A 22686-nucleotide genomic window follows, 5' to 3' on the forward strand; every position below is an offset into this window, starting at 1 on the left:
AACTGAACTAAAATCAAGTTGTCTGCAAAGCTTTAAAAAATTCTAGGAAGAATTGATTTCCTTGCCTTTATCAGCTTCTATCACCCTGATTCAATGGTCATAAAAATTCCTCTTTTAAGACTCATCTGGTTATATTGGGCTCATCCGGATGGTCCAAGACACTCTCTCCATACCAAGAACCTTCATTTAATCACACCTGCAGAGTCCCTTTTTGCTACATAATATGACATATTCACAGGTACCAGGAATTAGCATGTGGACGTTTTGTGGGGAGGCACTATTCTGCCCACCACACTGGCCCAATTTATGTAGCCCTTCACCCACTCAAGCCCACCACCCAGGGCTCCCTGGCCTTTGATCTAGGTTTCTCACCTGCCTCCGCAGTCTTCCCCAGCAAAGGTTTTTCCACCTTGAACTATAATTGTTGGTTGTCATTACAATTCAATTTTTAATAAACTTCAAATTCCATGACAACATGGGTAGGATTTACATCCCTAGCACCTAGCTCAGTGCCTGGCACAATAGTGCTCAAAATAATACTTACTCTTCTATGACACATCACTTTCTATATTAACTTGCTGCCCACATGGTTGCTCCTCGAGTGTGAACCATATTGATCCACCCTTTAAAAATTCCAAGGTATCAAAGGTGAAGGGAATCTTAGAATGCAAACAGCTTGTCAACAGCTAAAAATGCTGAAACCCATAGGAGTGGGGTGGTGTCTTTTCAGTGTAACATAGCTACTTACCGGCAGGGCCAGAACAGAAGCCTGGCCACCTCACACCAGATCTGGTGCCCTGGACTCTTCTTTCCTTCATATTTGCCCCTTAGCAGCCTGGTACTCCCACCTCCACTCCTGAAGCCTGTCCTTGCACACCTTGCCCCAATTTGCCAGGGCTAGAACTTGCATGGAGGAGAGGGGACTAGGCTGAGGGTGCTGCCCCTGCCACTGCCTCACATTTTCTGCTCTCAGGTGCAGCTGTTTGTCTATGTGTAGAGGGACGAGTTGGTGCTGCGAATGTCCTCCCTAGCATACCCATATTTTTAGATTCCTAAAAAACGTTTCCAGTTTATGACTGTGGACAAAGCCCCTTAAAATCTTTTTTTTTTTAATTGGGGATTGACTCCAGGGGCGCTTTACCACTGAGCTACATCTCTAGCACTTTTTTAAAATTATTATTATTTTTTTTTTTTGAGACAGGATCTCGTTAAATTGCTAAGGCTGGCCTCAAACCTGCAATGATCCTCCTGCCTCAGCCTTTGAAGACTCTGGGATTACAGGCGCCTGGCCATCGCGCCCGGCCTCTTAATCTCTTCATCATTACTGTTATTGCTAGTTTATAGCTATAGTTTATAACGTGCTTTCTCTTTAAAACAGCCATCTGAGTGGTATAACACAAGAAACGCTTAGGGGAAAGACTTCTACGGACTACGTAAAAGCAAGACCCTTTCCGGTTTCTAGTACGGAAGCCCGACGTTCCCTTTCCTGGCTAGTTTGAGAAATGCAAGTCTCTCCCAGGAGCTGGAGTCTCCAAACCGAGGCGAAGGTGGGTCTTGTTACCTTGGTGATAGCGAGGCTGGGCTGAGCGGCTGCTCCGGCAGCCAATAGAAACTGGGCAGGGGCGGGGCCACTAGGTCTGGAGCGGCTGCGGCGGGCTTGCAGGTTTGTGGATGCGGCGTTGGGGGAGGGGTGTGGGGATTTACTGGGGGCTCTGGGGGAGTCCCAACCCGGCCCCAAATTCCTGAGCGCCGAGGGCACTGGCTTTCGCCGCCGGATCCGGGCTCCCAGACTTTACACCTGGAGTTCCAATCGGGCCTGAGCTGACGGGGCGGCGGAGACGGAGATGGCGGAGGGCGGTGGGTCGCGACGCGGAGTCAGAGCCCGGCCTTGACGGAGCATCCGGGGCTCCCGAGGGCTGTATCCTCAGGAGGTCTGTTGCCTGACACACCAGGTGGCCAGTGGAGAGCCGGAGTGTTGGGTACAGGGGGAAAGCCGCGTTTGGCGACTGGGCGTAAGAGGCCTTGGAATCCTGGAGCCCAGTCTCCAGTCCCATTCAGGTGTCCTGGCGAGATGGTTAGGGGCAGAACTGCTGGCTGTGGTGTGGTCACTTCCCGACTGCATCGTATCTTTTTTTTCAGGTGTTCGGTCTTGCTGGTTCGGCAAGCCTGATAAGCATGAAGCTTCTGTCTTTGGTGGTCTTGGTCGGGGGTTTGCTGGTGCCCCCAGCTCAAGCCAACAAGGTGAGGGAGGTGAACCTGCAGCATCTCGTGCACTACAACCCCGCCTACAGGGTTTCTCCAGAGGTGGCTGCTGCAGGAGCCCTGCCCCTCACTTCTATGGATCATGGTTGGGGTGTCCCCTCAGGCCAAAGCTGCAGTTCTTCACTAAGGGTGAAAGGATGAGGGGAGAGGGGAGGACAGTGCACCCAGAAAGCTTCTGGATCAGAAGGACCCGTGCTGGAATTCCAGCAAGTTTGGGGAAATTATCCATACTTTTGTCCTGGGTAAAATAGTAGTGTTTATATTTACTCAGGGAGAATCAAGTCACTTGAGGATATAAAAATGCTGAGTGTAAAGTCCTGTACAGATGGAAGTTTCTTTTATAAGGGGAACCCTCATAAGTGATAGATTCCTGAGATAACTCCCATTCCTTAGGGGTAGAGGACCCCCAGCTGGGTTTGGTGTGAGGCTGTGGAATCTGAGATTCCAATGATCCCTAAGACTTTGAAATAAGGTTCAGTCAGGTTTGCTTTTGTGCCCTCCAGGGAATTCCTAATTGGAGTGAAAATATATGTGGTGCTGTCTTTTACCTGTCCCAGAGGGGAAGAACTTTCAGAGAAGTTGTTTGAGTATTCCCATGTGAACCCTTTTCTTTCCCCCATTCTTAACCTTGGAGGTTGGAGATGGGATTAGGGGAAGAGGCTGGCCACCCAGCCTATTGGACAGAAGTACATACATAGTGTGGGTTTCAGGATACAGAACAGTCACTTGGTTTGCCGCCCCCTGAACACACATCCCAGTTAGGGAATGGCAACCTCAGCTACTTTCTGGGTCTCATTTGCCGGCTGGACAATTTCTGTCTTGAGGATGCTGTGATATTGCATCCTTAATACAGAAGCAGTCCTTGCTGAATTCGAGCATATGGATAGTTACATTGAAGAACAGGAAACTAAACTTTGGCAGGTTTGCTAGAATCTCAACCCAAGCAGGTGTCCTGCCTTCCGATACTTGTTTTCTCTTCCAGAGTTCTGAAGATATCCGGTGCAAATGCATCTGTCCACCTTATAGAAACATCAGTGGGCACATTTACAACCAGAATGTGTCTCAGAAGGACTGGTAAGGCACCTCCATGGACTGGCCCTTGGCTGCTACACCATTACTACACCTATGGGTGTTTACTAGGGTTTGTGGACTTCCTGACGAATGAACTTGCTCCTGTTTCTATGGAGAGCCTTACAAAGGAATGTCTTTGTCTATAACCTGTTGGAAACAGGACCCAAGTGTCTTGCATTTCATCTGAGGGGTTCCTGGCTAGAGGACTAGATTTTGTTGTTTTGTTTTTATTTTGGATCTTTCTTGATATATGCAAAATGATAGGGAAGTTGGGAGAGAGATATTATGGCCACATGTTGTGCAATGTTCAATGCTTTTGCAAAACTCTCTACTTGTGTCACTCTGTGCTGGTCTCATAGCGATTTTCTAAAGTAAATAAGAAGGGTATTGTTCCCATTTTTATTATTGCATAGGCTGAGGTTCAAAGAAAGAATTTAAATTATACTTCTAGAATCTTGAATTTGCTTCTTGCTGCCTCAGTTTTTTTTTTTCTGTTTTTTTTTTTTTTTTTTTAAGAGAGAGAAATAATTCTGGGCACAGCGGTGCACTCTTGAAATTCTAGCAGCTTGGGAGGCTGAGGCAGGAGGATTGCAAGTTTGAAGCCAGCTTAAGCAGTCTATCATGGCCCTAAACACCTTAGCAAGACCCTGTCTCAAAATACAAAATAAAACAAAGGACTGGGAATGTAGCTCAGTGGTAAAGCACCCCTGAGTTCAATCCCTAGTACCAAAAATAAACAAGTAAATAAATAGAGAAATAACCAAGAATTCATACAGGTAAAGAACACCAACTTGGTGAAAGGAATTTTCAGCTCACTGTTCTAGAAGGAATGGTATAAGGGACTAGAGTTAACCTGAAGAGGAGAGAACCAGGGGTACTCTATGGCTGACCAAGACTGGGAGAAGGGCTGGCATTCTGTAGGAGGTGGGACATATGGGGACCAAGTAGGTACACTCTGGTTTCTTGGTATAGAATTGGGACTAGTGGATGAAAGCTTCAGGGAATAGACGTGAACATGATAAAGGAACGTTACTAATCTAGGTGGTTCAGGACTGGGAAACTCTATCCTTGGAGGGATCTGTGCAGACACAGGTGAGGTCATTGTGGGGGGGATAATATCAGATGGGGCCTGGGTCAGTGCTTCATCTGCTTGGTTGTTGTTAGGATCATCAAATAAGCTTTGAGAAAATACAGATTGCCAGCCTCCTCCACCCCAAGATTCTGACTCAGCAGTCACCTTTTCTTCAAGTTAGATGCTTATAATACAGCTGATACAGGGCAGTATTTGAAAATTTTGGAACTGGTTGAATTTCCAGGTCTGAGATGGTTGGACTGTAGTTTTCTAAGAAGCAGTCTAGCTGGATGCACAGGACTCTGGGTCTGGTCTTCCTGGTTTTCGGTTTAGCTTTGCCACTTGTTAATGATGTGACAAACTACCTAATCTCTACTGTACTTTGATTTCCTTATCTATAAAATGGTGGCAGTATTTTGAATATGAAGTGTGTGTGTGTGTGTGTGTGTGTGTGTGTATACAAAACTTAGTACTTAGAATGACACCTGGCACATAGTAAGTGCTATGTAAATGTTAGTTGATATCATGAATATATTATGCTTTATTAGAGGCCACATGGAGAGCCATCATCAAACTTATACCATAGCCCTGGGAAACTTGGGCTCCTCCCAAAGCACCAGCCTGTTTCCTCTGCTTCTGCTGTCCTGATGGATTTACAAGCTCTATGCATGAAGGCCTGGGAGGGACCCTAGTACCTCTTTATATGTTATGGTCATAGTTCGAATAGCATCAGTAAAGACACCAATGAACTCTCTTAGCCCTACACTAGATACCAAGGCTGCATCTCATGCCTTTTGTGCAGACAGACACTGGCAGATTTTAGTAGCATTATCTTTGTCCTGGGGCTATGGTGTTGCCTGAAAACTGAAGCTTGGATGCCTGCAGTATCCTCTGTGGACCTTTGGGCTGTAGTAGTTAATCTCTTCATTCCTCTTAAAAGTCAGAATTAGGGAGCTTCTTGAAGAATAATCTTACATAAAGAACCTCAGGACAGTTCCATTAAGGGTGCTGGGAGGTAAGAGTATAGGATTCTAGGACTCAGCAACATTGGCCCTGTTTGGAAATCATCAAACTCTTGCTTGGAGCCTCTTAGGGATTGGCTGGGGTCTTGACATTGATCCTAGACCTCAGTGCTAGGGCTAGAATTGGGGATCACTTTGATTGGGTCTTCAGGTCTCTGTCACGTTTTCTTTTTTTTAAAACCTATTTTTTATTCTAAATTGTTATATATGACAGCAGGGCGCATTATACTTTACACATTTAGAGCACAATTTTTCATATCTCTGGTTGTATATAAAGTATAGTCACACCATCCATGTCTTCATACATGTACTTAGGATAATGATGTCCATCTCATTCCACCATCTTTTTTACCCCTATGCCCTCTCCCCCTACCCTCCCTTCCCTTTGCCCTATTTAGAGTTTGTCTAATCCCCACTAGAATTAACCTCCTTATATCAGAGAAAACATTTGGCATTTGGTTTTGTGGGATTGTCTGCCACATTTTCATTCCGGTGCTGCCTTTATCTCCTGCAGAAAGAGTGATTGCCCCATCCTCTTGATTGTGCAGAGTAAAGCCAGAACCTTCAGAGCTCAGTCCTTTGATTTAATGGTCAAGCCACGAGTATTCCTGTGTTGCTGGTATTCTGCCATCTAGTGTTGAGAGTCTAAAATCACATGCATATCAAAAAGCCCAAAGCCCATCAGTATTGCCCTGTTGGTGTGTCTGGCAAGATGAGTTACAGAGAGAGTCCCAGAGCAGGAAGGAACATAGTAGGCTAGCTAGTTCATTGCTTTTTGGACATGTTAAAATACAGCCTTCTCCAAACAAAATCTGTTATGGAGACACCAAATGTGTGAACCATAAAATCAAAATTGCTCTGGTTGAGAGGTCCGTCAACCACACCTACCCCCTCCTGCATAGTGTTTCCTATGCTACCCAAAAAGCCACAGTTTGAAAGTATAATGGAGTTTTAGTCTCCATTGTAAATGAGGAAACTGAGGCCTAGAGGGAGTAAATAAATTACCCACAATTATGGAATAAGTAGACGAGCAGAAAAATTAAATCCAGTCTGTCTTTTTCTTTTACCTTCTATCCTTAATATCCCTTGACCAGTCCATGAAATCTCTTATTACTAATCACAAAAAGCCAGCAGAGACCCTTAGGAGAGCAAGAAAAGATTTTGGTTTCACTGATTGCCAGGAAAGCCAGAGAAGACAGAAATATTTCAACTCCTGGTGGCACATATGTGTAATCCCAGCTACTCAGGAAGGTGAGGCAGGTGGATCACAGGTTCAAGCCAGCCTGGGCAATTCAGTAAGACCTTGACTCAAAACAAAAAATGAAAGGCTGGGATGTAGCTCAGTAGTAGAGTGCCCTGGGTTCAGTCCCTAGTACCACAAAAGAAAAATTCTGTTTCTTATTGCCATTCCTCTTATTCATTTACAGCCTGCTTTCTTGGGCAGTAGGATCCCAAATTGAAGGGCACAGGTTGGCCCTTCCTGCTGCCCTGGTGGGAAACCCACAGATCTTCCTGTAGCACCAGAGTAGCTTTCCAAACCCAGAATTCCACATAGCTGAGGAAAATAAAGGATCTTGTCCTTAAGTGGCTTGTAGAGACTAGATGGTACAGAAAAGTCACCATTGCCAGGAATGGAATGAGGAACAATTGAAACTGGCCTTGTTCCTTAGCTCCTCCCAGAGACAGTGTGCAGGGCCTAGAGGGTGCCTTTTGATACAATTGGGAGACCAATTCCTACACCAGGGAATAGTGTCAGTGGTAGCTACTACCCAAGGATGGAACTGGGATCATCAGAGATTTAGATAACTTGTGCCACTTACACTCCTTTCAGAGGACACCCACTGTTATTTCAACACAGGATCTTCCCATTGCACACCCTTGGTGCCTCTGTCAGAAACCCAGCTAAGAGCCAAGAGGTCAGCTCTGCCCTTTTTAGGACTCTGCTTGACTGTTTCAGGACTTCTTCACAGCTGGAAGAGCCTTTTAAATGTCACCTGGTACAATCATGGCCTCTCACAGAGGAAAGGACAGTCCAGGGCAGACACTTAGTGGCAGAGTCAGAGTTGAGCCCAGGCCCAGGCGCCCATTGCAGGCTGATGCCTGGCCCACTTCTGTGATCCTCTGCAGGTTTTGTTTGATTTTTCCCTAGTGGTAGTGGTGTTTCTGTGGGGCCTTTTGCTTGTTCACCTTGGTCTATGAACCAAGCAAGTCAGAAACCTGCTGATCCAGGGAAGGCTGGAAACAAGAGGCTAGGTGCAGAGCCCAGCACAGGCACAGGCCCCACCCAGGCTGAGTCAGCTGCCAGGATGTTGGGGCCCAGGATCTGGACTGGGGTCCCCGCCTTTCCACCTTGATGAAGAGCTGCCACCTTGCTGTCCTGAGCCCACTTCCTCAGTTTGAGGCCTGTAATCTTAGCACCCCGACCCCTATTCATTGAGGATCACTGCTTGGTGACACTGGGTGGCACATGTATACATCTGGCAGTCACTTGATCACAGTCCTGCTCTGGCCAGCACCATGGTCAGCACACAGGGAGTATGGAGATGAGTAAGATGTGACCCTTCTTCCAAGGGACTTCATGTCCACTGGGCAAGACAGTACAAGTGAAGACAGGGTGGTGTGGCCAGGTTCATGGTGAGATGGGGAACTGACTGGGGACAGAATTCAGACCTTTTAGCTGAAGCAGAGTGGAAGAGGAGATAGGCAGAGCTTTGTGTTCCTGGTGGGGGCGTGGGATGTGGCTGCACAGAGAAGAGTCCAGCAGGTCAGCTGGCTGGAGGGTGGGGAGTGGGTCTGGGAGTGGCATGGACAGCTGGGCAGGTGAGGGGACCAGGACTGGTGGGACAGTTTTGTCAGCCCTTGCTACGGAGGCATTGACTGGTTGAAAGCTGACTTGACAGGAGTTCCATTTTGGTACAGTCACTCAGCTGCCCTGTCAAGGTAGTATCGGGCAAGGCCAAACTAGAGGTAGGAGAGCAGTAGGGAGGCTGGGCAGTTGTCCAAGGGCATGATGATGAGGACCTCAGCTGGGACACAGCACTGGGACAGAGTGGAAAAAGTTTTTTCCATTCTTTCTTTTTAAATTTTTTATTATTTATTTTTTCTTTCTTTCTTTATTCCATGATTTTAGGAATTTTTAAGGAAGTAAAATTGCTGGCATTTGGTGAATTTATGGGTGGGGGCAAAAATGCTGTTGAAGGTGATTCCGGGGGCATGATTTGGTCAGCAGGGTGAATGCTAGAGCTGTCCTCTCTGCCACTGGAAACAGACCACAGAGCCAGCATGGAGGCCTGGGGACCTAGGGGCCAAGAGTACACAGGCTGAGTGTAGAGTGTATGGCCCCTCTGGGACACTAAACAGCAAATCCTCTGATTGTTGGCAATATTGTCCAGCTTAGAGGATCCGGGGCTTGGTTAGAGATCCTAATCTAAGAAACATCAACTTGGAGTAGAAACCTTTGGACAAATGATGAAACCACCAGGGACAGCATAGCATGGGAGGAGAGGGCAGCTGGGCAGAGTGTTGGGGAGCAATAATGGGTTTTGTTGCTGGTTTGAAGATATAGTTTGGATAACTGGCACTGATGGTGGGGCCCATGAGGCTAGGGACTGGGAAGGGGCTTCTGCTAGCCTGGCCCTTTGTAAGCCCTCTGCCCTCCCTGGGAGCACCCTTCACCTATGCCCACCCTATCCCTCAGTTCCGCTGGCTGCCTGCCTCCTGCCCTGGGTCTGTGGGGGCTTCCCACAGCCCCACCTTACCGCCCTGTCTGTGTTCCAGCAACTGCCTGCACGTGGTGGAGCCCATGCCCGTGCCCGGCCACGACGTGGAGGCCTACTGCCTGCTGTGTGAGTGCAAGTACGAGGAGCGCAGCACCACCACCATCAAGGTACCTCCAGGGCCCGGGAAGCCCTGCCCCTAACTGTTCTATGTGCATAGTTTTTGCTTTATTCTGGAACATTCCAAGTGGCGAGTGGGACTGGCTTCTGGGCCCTCATACAGACACAGGGTCTCACTTCGCACATCTTTGGAGCTGGCTCTCCTCTCCGACATCTTTCCAGTGGCTCCCACACAATGACAGATAGAGTGTCCTGGGAGAGCAGCTGGAGTCTCCCCTTCCCCTTCCATTCTTTCCAGTTTTATTCCTTCCTCTCGCTTCCATCTATTTAATTCCCCCTTTCTTAAAAAAAATAATAATAATGACTGAGCTGCATCCCCAGCCCTTTTTTAATTACGTTAATGAGGCTGATCCTCATTGTGAACTTGTGATCCTCCTGCCTCAGCCTCCTGAGCTGCTAGGATTACAGGCGTGAGTCACCGTGCCCAGCTTGTTCAGTACATCTTTTTTGGATGTCTGCTGTGTTCTGGGCCCCATACACCATGCTGGGAGTAAAGCTGCCTTCTCAGAGCTTAGGGTCTCATCAGACTTCCAAAGTGACGTCAGACTCCTCTAAGAAAACCTTAGATCTGCGGCCAGTGCTGGGTGCCGGGTGCCAGTACTAGAACCTGGGCTTTTTTGTTTTTTCCTGAGCCCTGTTTTCAGTAATCATTTGGGTGAATTCAGGAAAAAAGTGGTAGACTTCACCTGTGCCACCATAGAGAATGAGGAAGGACACCACATTCCTCTGCCACCAGGTAGGACTTGACCACATCCCATCTCATAGAGGCCATGAAGTCACCTTTCCTTTTTGAAGCTTTACATGACAATTCTAGATAGCATCAGAAAATAACTCTCATGAGTTTAAAGACATTGCTGAGTCCTCCCTCAGCCTCCTACCTTTGAGGCATGTTGGAGTGGGAGTGGTCTTCAACCCCCTCTACTTGCTTCAGGGAGCCACAGCCTCTTCCTGTTTTGTAAGGAGAAAGTAGCTGTCGCCCTGTCCAGTCATCCAGGCCACACACCTTTTGTACTCCTCTCCTGGAGCTTCCCCTTTCTGTCTCTGAACTTGCTCCAGTGGGCCTCACTTACTGGGAACTAGATGCCTGAGACTTTTATTTCAGAACCAGATGTTGCCTCTCCTATATGGCAAGGAAGGGACCTCATGCTGCGAGGACACCACTGCCTAACCCTCTGCCTGAGGGTAGAAGTATCTTTATACCTCCAGAGTTCCCTGCTGTGGGGCTCCCTCAGCTTAGGACAGACCTGGTCAGTCTGTGGCAGGGGCTGTCCCTTGTCCTTCTTGGCCCTCCTGCCCTCTAGGCCCATGCCACTTCCCAGTCTTCCCAGTGTAACAGTGGAGGAGTTGCTGGCAGCCAAGCACAGATGGCCCGTGACTCCCCTGGCCCTGGGTGTTATTTCACAGCATAAGCCGGGTCTCTTCCTCAGGTCATCATTGTCATCTACCTGTCCGTGGTGGGGGCCCTTTTGCTGTACATGGCCTTCCTGATGCTGGTGGACCCTCTGATTCGAAAACCAGATGCTTACACAGAACAACTGCACAATGAAGAGGAGAATGAGGTAAATGAGGCCCTGGACTTGCCCACACAAATCCCCAGGACAACCCAGAGAGCCTCCTCTGCACCTGGTGGGGATCAGGGTCTACCTGCTTCCCTCTGCTCCCCCATGCTCTTCTCCTGCCCATTTTCCTATACATCACCCAGACTCAAGCAAGGAACTGCCCTTTGCCCTCCCAGATGAAGCAGGAGATAGCCCCAACTTTTCCTGACATGTGGCACCAACCAGCCTCGGTGTACAAGCTTGGGGAGCCTTAGCTCTGTGTCATACTCTTTCTAGGCACAGTGGAAGTAAACCGACCAGGGCCTGTCACACGTAGATACACATGGTATCTTGCTTGCTCAGGCATTGGTGACAAGTCAGTGGTGGCCTTGGAGGCATCAGGTTTATCCTTTGGTTTGGTGATTTCACAAATGTCTGTTGAGTACTCAGTGCAAACCTCAGTCCTAGGAGCTCTAGAGTCGGAGGAGTTGGGTGGCAGTGCCATCGACGCTGTGCACATGTGAGGAATTTGATCATCCCAAAATAAGGTGGGCACCTAGGCATAGTGGTAGGTGGAGCTGGCTAGGGAGTTTAGGTCAGATTAATAAAGGTCTCAGAGGTCAACTTTATATGACAAAGAAGATGGGGAAGCACTGATGCCAGGCAGCCTGCCAACCCTGTCTCCAGACTGTCTCTGAGGTTTGTCCCTAGGACCTTGCTGGTGGAACACACCTGTTGGTGCGGTGCACATCGTGGTGAGCTTGTTCCCATGTCCACAGGAATGCCTAGAGGGGAAATGCCTCAGTCATGTCCTGGGGGATTTAGTTGAAGAAACTGGGAGATGTTTAACTTGGTGAAGAAAAAACAAACTCAAGAAGGCACATGCCTTAGGTGTTTGTAGAGTAGAACTTGACCTTCCCCGGGGAACAGAAGACCCCAAAGATGGGAGTTGGGGAAGGAGATTTGACATGACAATGTAAGAAGGATTCTCCTTGCAGACAGTACTGTGAGCAGGCTCCCTTGTAAGGTAGTGAGGTGTGGGTCACCATGGGTTCCAGGCTAGGCCACACTGCCCCCTGGACAGCCCCAGTTCAGAGCTTTCAAGTCTTGGATTGGAGGCAGGTTCCCTACCAAAAAGAGGATCTGGGGGCTCAAGTCTGTGCGTGAAGCTGCCAAGGTGATCTCACGAGGGTCAGCATGGGTGGGTCAGGCAGGGAGACAGGGAAGCCTGGCCACTCCTAGTGGCCCTGCTGCTTCTGGGTATGGGTCTATTCCCAATCTGCCCCCAGCCTCCTGCTGGCATGAATTTGGCTAAAGGTGGAGCAGAGGTGATGAGCCTGGCCCCGCTGGAGCTGGGGCCTGGGATGTGGTGGGGCTGGAAGTTGGGTGGTCTGTGTTGGAGAGGAAGGTTGCCTGCCCACCCAGTTATTAATGTAGAGTAATAGCAGCTCTGAGGGGGGAGGAGCATCACTAATAAACACTGGGCGATTAGGGGTAATGTGGTAATTGCAGCCCTGGCCGGGGAGTAATTGAGAGATGCAGCCGATGATTACACAGCCCAGGCTACGATTTCCCTGGAATGTGTGGCTCTCGGGCACGGCCTTTTTGTGTCTCCTGCCATCTTAGATATGGAGCCAGGGGAAGGGCAACTTGCCGTCTGCGGGTCTGAGCCTAGGTCTTTCCTACAAGAGACCTGGTGTTCCCCACTTGGAATCTGTCTGTGGGAGGACCTTGGGGAGGAAGAAGGGGTTAGATTTGGTCAGTCCAGTTCCCAGAGGTGGGACCTGAATCAGAGGGTGGACATCGCCTGGGCGCAGTTTTGGCTGGGTAGAAGAAGGGCTCTCTAAGGTCACCATCCAGCCATATATAAGGGGTGCCCCTGAGCGCACCAGGCTGTCACAGGCAGCACTCAAGTCAGGGCTGGTGAGCCTGTGCCTCACCTGTAGAGGTGACTCCTGCCCTCAGGATAACACCCTTGCCTCTCACCCCAAGGTCGGAAGATCATCAAAATTGTCTTCAGTTTCTTTCTGACCCGAGGCAGAGCCAGCTCTGGCCAGTCCAGCATGAATGCAGGGTCCAGGAAGGATGGGTGTCATCAGGGTCCTCTAACCCCATTATCTGGCATTGCCTTCCATCCCTCGCCTCCTGATTCTGTGCGGTGTCCTAGTTGTAGGTCCTATGCTCAGCAGTTCCGATCCTCTCCTGCTGCGTTCAGACCCCGCAGGGGTCTGATTGACACACACCCATATCAGCCCTCAGGGACTCAGTCCCAGAGCAACCCAATCCAGGCAAATAGGGAACATGGAGGCCATCAGTAAGATCTGGCTTGTTGACATGATGATCAGGTGAGGAAACTGGCTGTTCTAGGAGGGTCCCCTTTCCTAGGTCTTTCTCTTCATGTTAGTCATGGAAGGAAGGTTCTTGGCAGAAGGGGACTTTCAGGGCCAGCTCAGATGGGTGGGAGGCGTGCTAAGCTGCTGCAGGGCGGATGGAAGGGCATTGGCTAGAGAGGCCCAGGGACCGACCTCATCCCTACAGATACCCAACAACCTTAGTCCTGGACAGTGAGGGACTGTCTGCTGCCCCCAGCCCCAGCACCCGTGAGGAAAGGGATGTGCGGGGTTGGGAAGCACGGAGGGAAGTCCCAAGGACGCCCCAGCTGGGCAACAGCAAAGCCAGGGCTGTGGCCATGTCTCTGGGCTGGAGAGTGTCACCCACGAAGGTGACAGAAAAGGCCAGGCTTCCCGGGGCCACATCCCAAGAGAAGAAAAGTGGGAACCTGGCTTCTTGAAGTTCCTTTAGAGGTTGTGTAGGTCTAGACAACTGGGTGACTTTAGAAGGAAGGCTTTTAGGCTCTAGCGCTTCCAGCCCCTCTCTCAGGAGCCTGGGACCCAGAGCTGAAGACCAGAGTATTTCTCAGGATTGGGGCCCCTCAACTCCATCCCCCCAATTCCTGTGACCGGGAGCTTTCATCAGGGGGCTAGAGGACTGGAAGAGGAAGGGGAGCCTTCCCCCGCAGCTCAGCCCAAGGCTGTGGCGGGAGATGAAAGCTTGTCGTGCTCCCTTTGAACGGCTGGCAGAGCCTCAGTGGGCCTGAGTGCTGGGCGCTGCCTCCCCTGGGATTCCAGAAGCATTAGGCCTAATCCCTGGGCTCAGACGCCCCTTTGAAAGGAGGAAGCCAGCATGTTTGCTGGGATAGAAACGGCAACAGAGCTGTTTTAGATGTATAGGTCTGGCCCTCTTTGAAGAGAAAAACGAGGGTTTGTCTGCAGCTCTAACTGTCTCCGCCACTCCCAGCATGGGCCGCTGAGCTCTCACAGGATCCTCAAAGGTCTTGGCCTAGCTGGGCAGTGGGTATAGTTCTGGCCCTGTGGGAGAGGGGTGTGCAGGGGAGTTAGAAGGACATTGAGAACCAAGGGAACTGGGAACACGTAGGGCCTGGGAGAAGAGAAGGCCGGGGCCACTCTCGGAGTGAATCATGGAAAAGACACGCATCAGTGAGGGCCATTGATAAGGTCTCTCCCCCTGGAGAGAATTAAAAGGTGTGCCATTCAACAGACATTCCTAGAACATTTGGGGGGTGGGGGCGGGTAGAACAGCACATACAGCACAGTAAGTAGTTCAGGGCAGGGCTGTGACATCCTAGGCCTGGCTTGGAGTTCCAGCTGTCCACTCACTGTCCTTGGCACTGACCTCATGGTTTAGTTTTCCAGCCGTGGAGTAGAGGTAATAGATCGTTCTCCCCTCAGCAAGACTGTTGTGGGATGTGCAGGGAAGCTTTACAGTTGCTTTTTCATCCTTAACAATGAGGTATTTCATTCGAGTCTTAACGTGTAAGTAGCTTCCTGGTTGTTGGAAGGGAGGCCAAGGGGCAGCACAGGGGTGAGGTCACAAGTGAGGTGGCCACTGCGGGTGGAAAAAGGGTGCAGGCCAGTGTGACTGATGAACAGGGCCACATGTGGATGGTGAGGTGGGAATGGGCTCAGCCAGCTCAGGGGTCTGGGTTCTGTGGTTAGGAGCGATTTACCTGTGAGTAGCTGGTTTCTAGCCCAGTGTTGAGCAGGGGAGTGGCATGATTTGTTTGTTTGGCTGGTAGAGTAGGTTTGGGTTAAATTTGTAAAGTGCAGGGAGACTCTAATCATCTTTGCAGAGGGCTTGACTGAGGGTCCTTCCTCACTATTTGGCTGGGTAGGTTGGGAATGGGAAGGGGAGGCAGCAAAGGGGGCGGATCCTGTCTCTCCCTTCATCTGCTTATCACCAGGAAAACTCTCGCTTCATGTGCTTATCACCAGGAAAACAGGCCCGTCTGAGAGCCAGAGCTTCTGGCGGGCTGCAGAGGGTGCACCTGCGACAGTGTTTTCAGGTCAGGCTTACCTACACAGGTACCAGGGTCCTCCTGCTTGGAGACGAAGACCTGCTTCAATTCCCAGTCCCTGGTTCCTGCACAGGCGCCTTGTTCTTGCTGTAACCCTTGATTGGGGCGGGGTGGTGGGGGACCAGCCCTCCTCTTTGGGTATCCATGGTGGTCCCCTCTTATGAAAAATCAGCCAAAGAAGGACACAGTTGAGCCTTAGGATAAGAGATATGCAGACATGGGTACAAGTCCTAACTTGGTCCTGAACAGCATTATGATCTTGGGTAGCAAGAGTATTTCTCCTTCAGAGCCTCGTTTCCTCATCCTTAGGATGGGAATGGTATTACCCATCTGCCAGTGCTTAAGCCTGGGAGTAATCATATATAGTGCCTGGTACATAGTGGCATAGACTCACACTAGTCCCTTGAAGACCTTAGCTGCTCCCACTTGATTGGCAGGAGCTCCACCTACCCACTCGTCTAACTTCCCTGTGTCCCCCTGAGTTCCCCAGAGACTCTCCGAGGGACAAGGGTAGAGACTGGTGGCCTTTCCCTGCCTCCACCCATTGCTGTGTAGAGGAGGCAGTGATGGAGGCCCTGCTCTGGGCCGTCTTGAGAACAGATGTGGAGTCTCTAATACCTTTTAATCAGATTATTAGCACTGGGAACACGGAGCCTCTCAGCAGCAGCTTCCTCCACTTAGGAGATGTTTGCTAAGACTTTACATGAAGGGCTGACAAATGACGCTGTGGTAATGCGGTGAGTTGCAGCCTGTTCCTTTAATGCTCTGCTCTTGGCTCTCCCTGGCTTCTGCTCCTCCAGACACTCTTGAGCGGAGCCTCGCAAGGAGGGCAGGCATGACTGACACTTTTCCAACCCTTCTTGGATGGCCCCCAAGGACCCCAGCCCAGGCTTCCCCAGCTCACATCCAGGCACCCTGACAAGGCCCTGACATGAGTCACTGGTCTCAGAATGGATGAGACTGGGAATCAGGCAGAAGAGAAGCCCCTGAGCCAGATTGGCCAAATCCTGGTGAGCCAGTAGCTTCCTAGTCGGGGGTCTTCAGGGCCCACTTTATCTCAGCAGCCATGCAGAAGTGGAACTGGGTGGGGCTGTCCACAGCATAGCCTGCTCAGGGGTGCGGCTGAGCTGGGAAGAGCAGAGTTGGGAGATGGTAGGGCAGCCACCATCGTTATCCGTAGGTGGCCACTTTCTAGCCCTTTGCATACCTAAGTGGATCCTGGATCTGGGATCTGACTGACCACTGCTGCCCTTGGTGAATGCTTGCTGCAGACAGGCACTGCCAACAGCTCCACATTCATTGTCTCACTAAGAAGCTGTCTTGAGTCTCTGCCTGTGGGCAGGCGGGTGGTTCAGAGTAAGGTCACTTGCCCAACAGTCGTGTATCTGGTAGGGTCAGAGCCAAGAGTCAAAGCCAGATTTGTTTGATTCCAAAGCCTTCCTGACCACTGGGCTAAACTGCCAAGGCAGAAGGAAACCGGACATTTCTGAACTACTACTCTGGGACTATAGTTTACCGAGTGCTTGCCGTACGTACTGACCTTTGCTGTACCTGGCCACTAATCATAAACCAGAGTTTTTCAGACCATGGGCCACGATCCATTAGATTACCAAATGAATTTTGGGAGTCATGACCAGAATTTTTAAAAAATGAAATGAAATAGAGCAGAGAATATGAGGACATCATAGTCAGTACCGTTTGGGGAAGTGTTTTTCCTCCGTGTGCGTGGGTCTACTAGATCATCAGGTAAAGAGCATTCTGAGTGACAGCACAGGAGGAAGGAATCTCAAAGACTAGGTTTATTATGCTGAAGCTTGGAGAAATGAAGTGACTTGCCCAGGGACCTCACTGCCAAGTGGCTGAGGCCACACCTCCTCCTCTACCTGCCGAGAGTGGACCTGTGCTTCCACCTGGGAGATGGGCCCAGGAGAGTTTGAGGCTGGTCCCAGCACAGAATCCAGGCATCCTGACTCCAAGCTCCAGCACCTGCCCATCAGACATTTCCTGAGCCTCAGCAGCCTTCTGAGAATCTTTATCAGAGTCGGGGGTACCCAGAGGGCAGTGTCCAACTCTAAGTCGCCCTAGAAATTAGTGTGCATGAGACAGCTTTCTCGGATCCCAGTGGTCAGGATGGTGAACTCCCAGCCCCTTAGACAGCCACCTCTCTGCGCTGCTAGCCCATCTCTGCTGCCCCTCCCCTCCCCTCACCCCTCACAGTCCCTCCCTTCTCCCCAGCCTGGCAGCTGTGTGGCGACAGAAGCTGTGCCAGCTCAGGGCATTAGAAGCAAAGTTGCATTTACTGGGCGGCTCTGGGCTTAGAGGGGTGCGCTAATCCCTTAAGAGATGTATGGCAGGAGATGAGAGGCAGGGAGAGCTAGGGAGGAAATCCCCATGGGCTCTGGGCCTGGCCCTGGGCTCTAATTCCCCCCAAAGATCAGGTTCGGGTCCTGCAGGAAATGCATGGGCTCTGGAGCTTCAGAGATAGAGAAGCGGTAATTAGGGGAGGGCTTTTGATGACAGAAACAGGTCTAAGAGCAAGGGGCAGGGGGAGCACCGGAGCTGTCAGGGAAGGTGCCATCAGGGGGAATGTCTGTGGCCGTTAGGAGCGAGCAGGTCACAGCAGGCCCTGGATAGAAATACTAGATTTAAGCCCCAAATTTCCGTCTCTGCCAGACTCTCTGAGTGATGTCACATCCCCTTTTTCTCAGGGAAGGTAAGCTTGCTGTGCTATGTCCCCTTCCCAGTAGAACAGATGCTGCAGTCTTTGCTCTGCAGTTTTCTCAGGAGGCCCCTCCCCCCATCTGCCATTCCCTGGGCAACAGGGCAGGGCAGGGGGTTCTGCAGTGACCAGGTTGCATGGTCACTGGGGTCTTGAGGCCAACATTTAGTATTTGTCTTGCGAGTTGGGCCTGTGGGGTTCCGGCTGGGAGCCTGACTTGAACTAGCTTGTGTGGAAGTTGCAGAACACCCTCCTCCTGGGCTCAGGAGAAGCAGGGTTCCCCATCTTGCAGATCTACAGACACTAAGGCCTCCAGCAGGCCAGACATGCTGCATGAGGTTCTGCAGGTGACAAAGCAAGGTCCTCAGGAACCCACAGCCCCCGGGAATGCAGGCTTTAGGATTGCTCATGGTACGTTCAGTCCGTGGCAGGCTTTCAAGGGCCCTGACCCTCTGGTTAATCATCTTTTTGTTCCCACTACAGGATGCTCGGTCCCTGGCAGCGGCTGCTGCATCCCTCAGTGGCCCCCGAGCAAACACTGTCCTGGAGCGTGTGGAGGGTGCCCAGCAGCGGTGGAAGCTGCAGGTGCAGGAGCAGCGGAAGACAGTTTTCGATCGGCACAAGATGCTCAGCTAGAGGGGCAGCACGGTCAAGTCAAGGACCCAGGCCATGGCTGCCAACTTCCAGAGCTGGAAGGAGCCGGGGGCCGCTTCCTCTTTTGCCTCAGCCAGTCTTCCCTGGGTCTTCCCTGTAAAAGCTCATGGCATTTTCCCCTGTCTCCCTGTTTGGAAATGTTATACCTGACCGTTTTAATTAGGGACTGTGATGGGGTCTCTGATCTCTTGTCTCCTCGGATCTTTGGGCTAGAGGGGCAGGGGGAAGGAAGTCCAGAAAGGAATGAAGATTATCCCAGGTGGTCTCAGGGTTGGGTGGCATCTGTCCCTCTTGGCTCCACCTTTGCTACCCCTTCCAGCTCCACATCATGGAGATGTCATTGCCCTTTGCAAGATGAAGCTGTGTCTTTGCCCTTTGCAAGATGAAGCTGTGTCATCAAGAACTCAGTGTTTGGGAGGGAGCAGGGCCCAGCATTCTACGGGTGCTCCTGTCTGCTGCGGCTCTTCCTCCCACCTCCCTCCCAGCCCCTTTACCTCTGCCCTGGCCTAGCCGGCCCCAGCCCTCAGGATCGGCACTGGTGGGCGAGCCCGTGCCACTGAGCTCACAGAGGTCTTCAGGGCATTCTGGAAGCTTGGCTCCTTCTCCCTGGCCTCCTTGTCCCCAATGCATGGCGGCCCGTGCCTCCTGCCTGCTGTGCCGCCTGGCTCCCCGCTCTGCCTCAGGAGTCCAGGCAGGCTCTCAGCCCTCCCCTGTGTCTGCAGTTGCTGAGCCAGAAGTTGGTTGGACCACGTGACAGGCCAGACAGTGGACTTTAATACCAAAACTCCTATCCTTGGATTGCCAGTTGTCCCTGAATTTCATTGTCCCAGTGCATGGAGAGAAACTTTGTTCCTCTGTTGTCTTAGAGTTGTCTGTACATCAAGGAAGCCATCATTAAATTGTTTTATTTCTCTTGTTTTCTGGATTTTAAGAGATTTGGGGAACATAAGTGTTTCACCTGTAAGGATGGGATCCCGGAGAGGGGGACAGAAAACTTTGTCCTTAGTAGGTCCAATCCAAAAGGCAGAGCCCTGCAAGGCCCAGTAACTGTGGCTGAGCCATGTAGGACTCAGGCAGAGCCCAGGGCTCATTGGAAAGCCCTGTCACCTCCTAAGGGAAAAGACCGGTAGGCTGGAGTGCTGCCACCCTTGGGCTCCTTCACTGCTGAGGAATTGTTGGGTTGAGATTGGTACTAGGGATTGAACCTACAGGCACTTAACCACTGAGCCACATCTCCAGCCCTTTTTATTTTGAGATAGGGTCTCACTAGGTTGCTTACAGCCTCATTAAGTTGCTGAGGCTGGCTTCGAACCTGTGCTCCTCCTGCCTCAACCTCCTGAGCTGCTGGGATTACAGGTGTGTGCCACCACACCTGGCATGTCCTGAGATTTTGTTGGCTTCCTCTTGTGGGGAGAGTTCTCTGCTCTGCACAGTGCCTGCTATCGTCTTCATGCACTTAAGACAGTAAATGGCACTCACTGCAAAGTGTCCCCAGATGAAAACTAGCAGATGTTGGGAGAGGGGTGGGAGTAGGCAGCTCAGAAGGAAGTGTTAGCACCTTCTAGAGAGGGCCTCACAGACCTGGACAGAAACAGGGACCTACAGAAACAGTCTGGTGGGACCAGAGTTTGTTCTAGAAGGTAGTCCATGGGGACATAGGTTGAAAACCTTTGTGTGGAGACCATGCTGGGTTTTTGGTGAGGGGTGGAATGCCAGAGAACTTGTGAGGTTTCGGTTTGCCATGGTTTGCCCACATTCAGAGCCATGTAAGGTGCTAGAGGGGGTAGGAGCGGAATGGCGTACACCGATCGTGGGATCCTGAACAAGTGTATTTAGGTGGCCTGAGCTTTGTGATGGGGTTATCCAAAGACACATCTCATAAATGCATGTCTGGGACAGAGGGACTAGTACTAGTTACATTTCTACTCTGTTCATCTGCCTGACATTTTCTTAGTACCTATGAGGGACAGATGTGGCTTTGGCAGCTGCAGTAGGCCATTGCGTCTTTTCAGGTAAGGATGTGATATGCTCTGAGTCTTGGGTAAGTTGTTCAGAGATCCAGCCAGGCTTTGTAGTTTTAAAGATTTGGTTTGAAGAAAAACTACTGCTAACTATAAATTAACCCAAATCTAAATAAGCTTGGTATATGCAAATCCACAAAATATTAGGAATGAGTGTTCCCTTTACATAAGATACTACTAGTAACCACATATCTAAATGTGTTCCAACTTCACACACCAAAGCCTGAATTTTCAGACTTGGATCCCAGAGCACAACTTGTTTTCTTTCTGTGAATAATGAAGGAACAGGGAGTCCCCCAGAAGAAAAGGTAGTGATCTCTCAGTTATTCAGCTTGAACAGAGATTAGAACCTCTGTGTCCAGTGATGGAAAAATCAAAAGTAGCATTCTTCGTCCATGGCAGAAGAACATAACTTTAGTGTCACACTCAGAAATCCTTTATCTCTCAGAAAACTGGCCGCCATGATGTTGTGCAGTGGATTAGTCCCACCAGGAAAAATAGATGGTTGAGTTTGGCCTTGATAATCAGAACCTGAAAACTGGGATTTAGAAGCCAGCACGCTGCCCTCTGCCTAAACGAAAGAGAATCGAATTGAGGGGTAGAAGCAGCTCATTTCCTCTCACCCAGACCGATTCCATCTCCCTTGTGCTCTTGCCAGCAGAACCCCAAGCCAGCCCAGCCTGACCTCTCTAGTCCTCCCTGGGCTACTCAGGGCTGCTATAAGAGGCTGAATGGGGACATGCCCCACCCCCCATGGGGCCATTCACCATTTCTTGAGGTTCACTTTCAAGACCACTGGGAAACTTTCCAGTATTTTCTCTTCACCCCACCCTAGAACATCTTGCATACTGCTTTAAGAAAAGAGGCCCTGTAGGTGTGACCTCAGTTTCCTTACCCCCGTCTGCAAACTTGTCATTCACATTCATGAGCAATTTTGCTATGGTCTTGGCGATAGTGTGTCTCTCCTGCCCAAAGCAAACCCACTCTCCCATGGTAGTCCCTGGATCACCATCATCTCTTCAACCTCATCCCATTCCCCGCCCCATCCTCAGCCTATTAACATGCTCAAGTCTCCTGCCCTGAAAAGAATCTTCTAGGGCTCCACACCCAGCTGCAGCTACAGAGTGTCCCTTCCCTGTCTCCACGCCTTCCACCATCCATTCTCACTCACTCACCCCATGCCCTCTGTAGCTTGACCTCACCCTCTGTGCTCCACTAAAACAGTTCTCAGCAAGGTCACAGATGGCTCTGCAATTGCCAGTCACAGAGGACGTCTCTGGTTCTCATCTGTCGGAACCTCTCTGCTATATTTCACTGCTGAGCCTTCTCCCTTAGCTTCGCCTCTGTGGTTTTGGCCTTCGAGCCCCCATGTTCTTTCTGACCAGCTGAACATTGCTATTTCCCAGACTTCCTTTCTCAGCCTGGTTGGCTCAATCTAAAAATTAACATCAAAATACTCTCCCTGGGAGTTTGTTCTCTTTTGTCGCTTTGTGGTGTTCATTCCAGACTCTGTCTCTAGTGCAGGCCTGACCCAGTGCCCCAGATGTGTCTCTCTGGCTCTCCGTTGGACAGTCCCCCTGGGAGCCCCACAGCCTACTCCCTTCCCCCCCCCCCCCCCCCGTCAGCTCCTGTTATGTTCTTTACCTTGGTTGGCAGCGTCATCACCCACCAAGCTGATCCAGTCAGAAACGCGGAGCCATCCTTTCTCAATTCTGCCCTGTCTGTACCTGTCAACATCTAGCCACTCACTAAGTCCCACTAACTCTTCTTCCAAATAGTTCTGGAATCTCTCCTCCCCTGCCCCACACTGTCACTGCCCCAGCGCAAGCCTTGGGCAATTCTCACTCCCGATATTGAAGTTTTTGTTAGGAACCCCTAGAGACCTTGCCCTTAACCTGACCACATCACTTCCTCTTTCAGAACTTCCTGGGGCCCCTAACTCCTAAGGCACTGGTGTTTTATTGAAGACTAACAGGCCTCAAGGCCATGATCTGCCTGCCTCTTTGGCTTTGGTCCAGAACCAGTCGGAAGGAGTTACCGCAAGCCCTCAGAAGAG

General features: G+C 50.6%; 1 protein-coding gene across 2 annotated transcripts; it reads left to right on the forward strand.

Annotated features, from left to right (window-relative positions):
* Positions 1–1622: 1622 nt before the first annotated feature.
* Tmem9 (transmembrane protein 9) lies at positions 1623–19527 on the forward strand. Of its 2 annotated transcripts, none has more exons than XM_046464422.1 (6): positions 1623–1663; positions 2140–2241; positions 3245–3336; positions 9205–9313; positions 10751–10882; positions 18439–19527. In XM_046464422.1, the coding sequence occupies exons 2-6, from the start codon at positions 2176–2178 to the stop codon at positions 18589–18591; spliced, it is 552 nt and encodes a 183-aa protein (XP_046320378.1). In that variant the 5' UTR covers positions 1623–1663; positions 2140–2175; the 3' UTR covers positions 18592–19527. The 2 variants fall into 2 exon arrangements, with proteins under 2 accessions (XP_046320378.1, XP_046320370.1); XM_046464414.2 differs by lacking the exon at positions 1623–1663 and adding an exon at positions 1732–1931.
* Positions 19528–22686: the final 3159 nt, after the last annotated feature.

Source organism: Marmota monax, unplaced genomic scaffold (genome assembly GCF_021218885.2).
Source record: "Marmota monax isolate L192 unplaced genomic scaffold, Marmota_monax_Labrador192_F-V1.1 WCK01_AAM20220418_F8-fsc00099, whole genome shotgun sequence".
NCBI lineage: Eukaryota > Metazoa > Chordata > Mammalia > Rodentia > Sciuridae > Marmota > Marmota monax.

What these genes read in the sequence shown, in the direction of transcription:
- Tmem9 (XM_046464422.1), top strand. Translation starts at nt 2,176, where the DNA reads ATGAAGCTTCTGTCTTTGGTGGTCTTGGTCGGGGGTTTGCTGGTGCCC. An exon ending in CCCCAGCTCAAGCCAACAAG is followed by an intron (nt 2,242 to 3,244) that starts GTGAGGGAGGTG and finishes TTTCTCTTCCAG; the next exon opens with AGTTCTGAAGATATCCGGTG. An exon ending in GCAGCACCACCACCATCAAG is followed by an intron (nt 9,314 to 10,750) that starts GTACCTCCAGGG and finishes TCTCTTCCTCAG; the next exon opens with GTCATCATTGTCATCTACCT.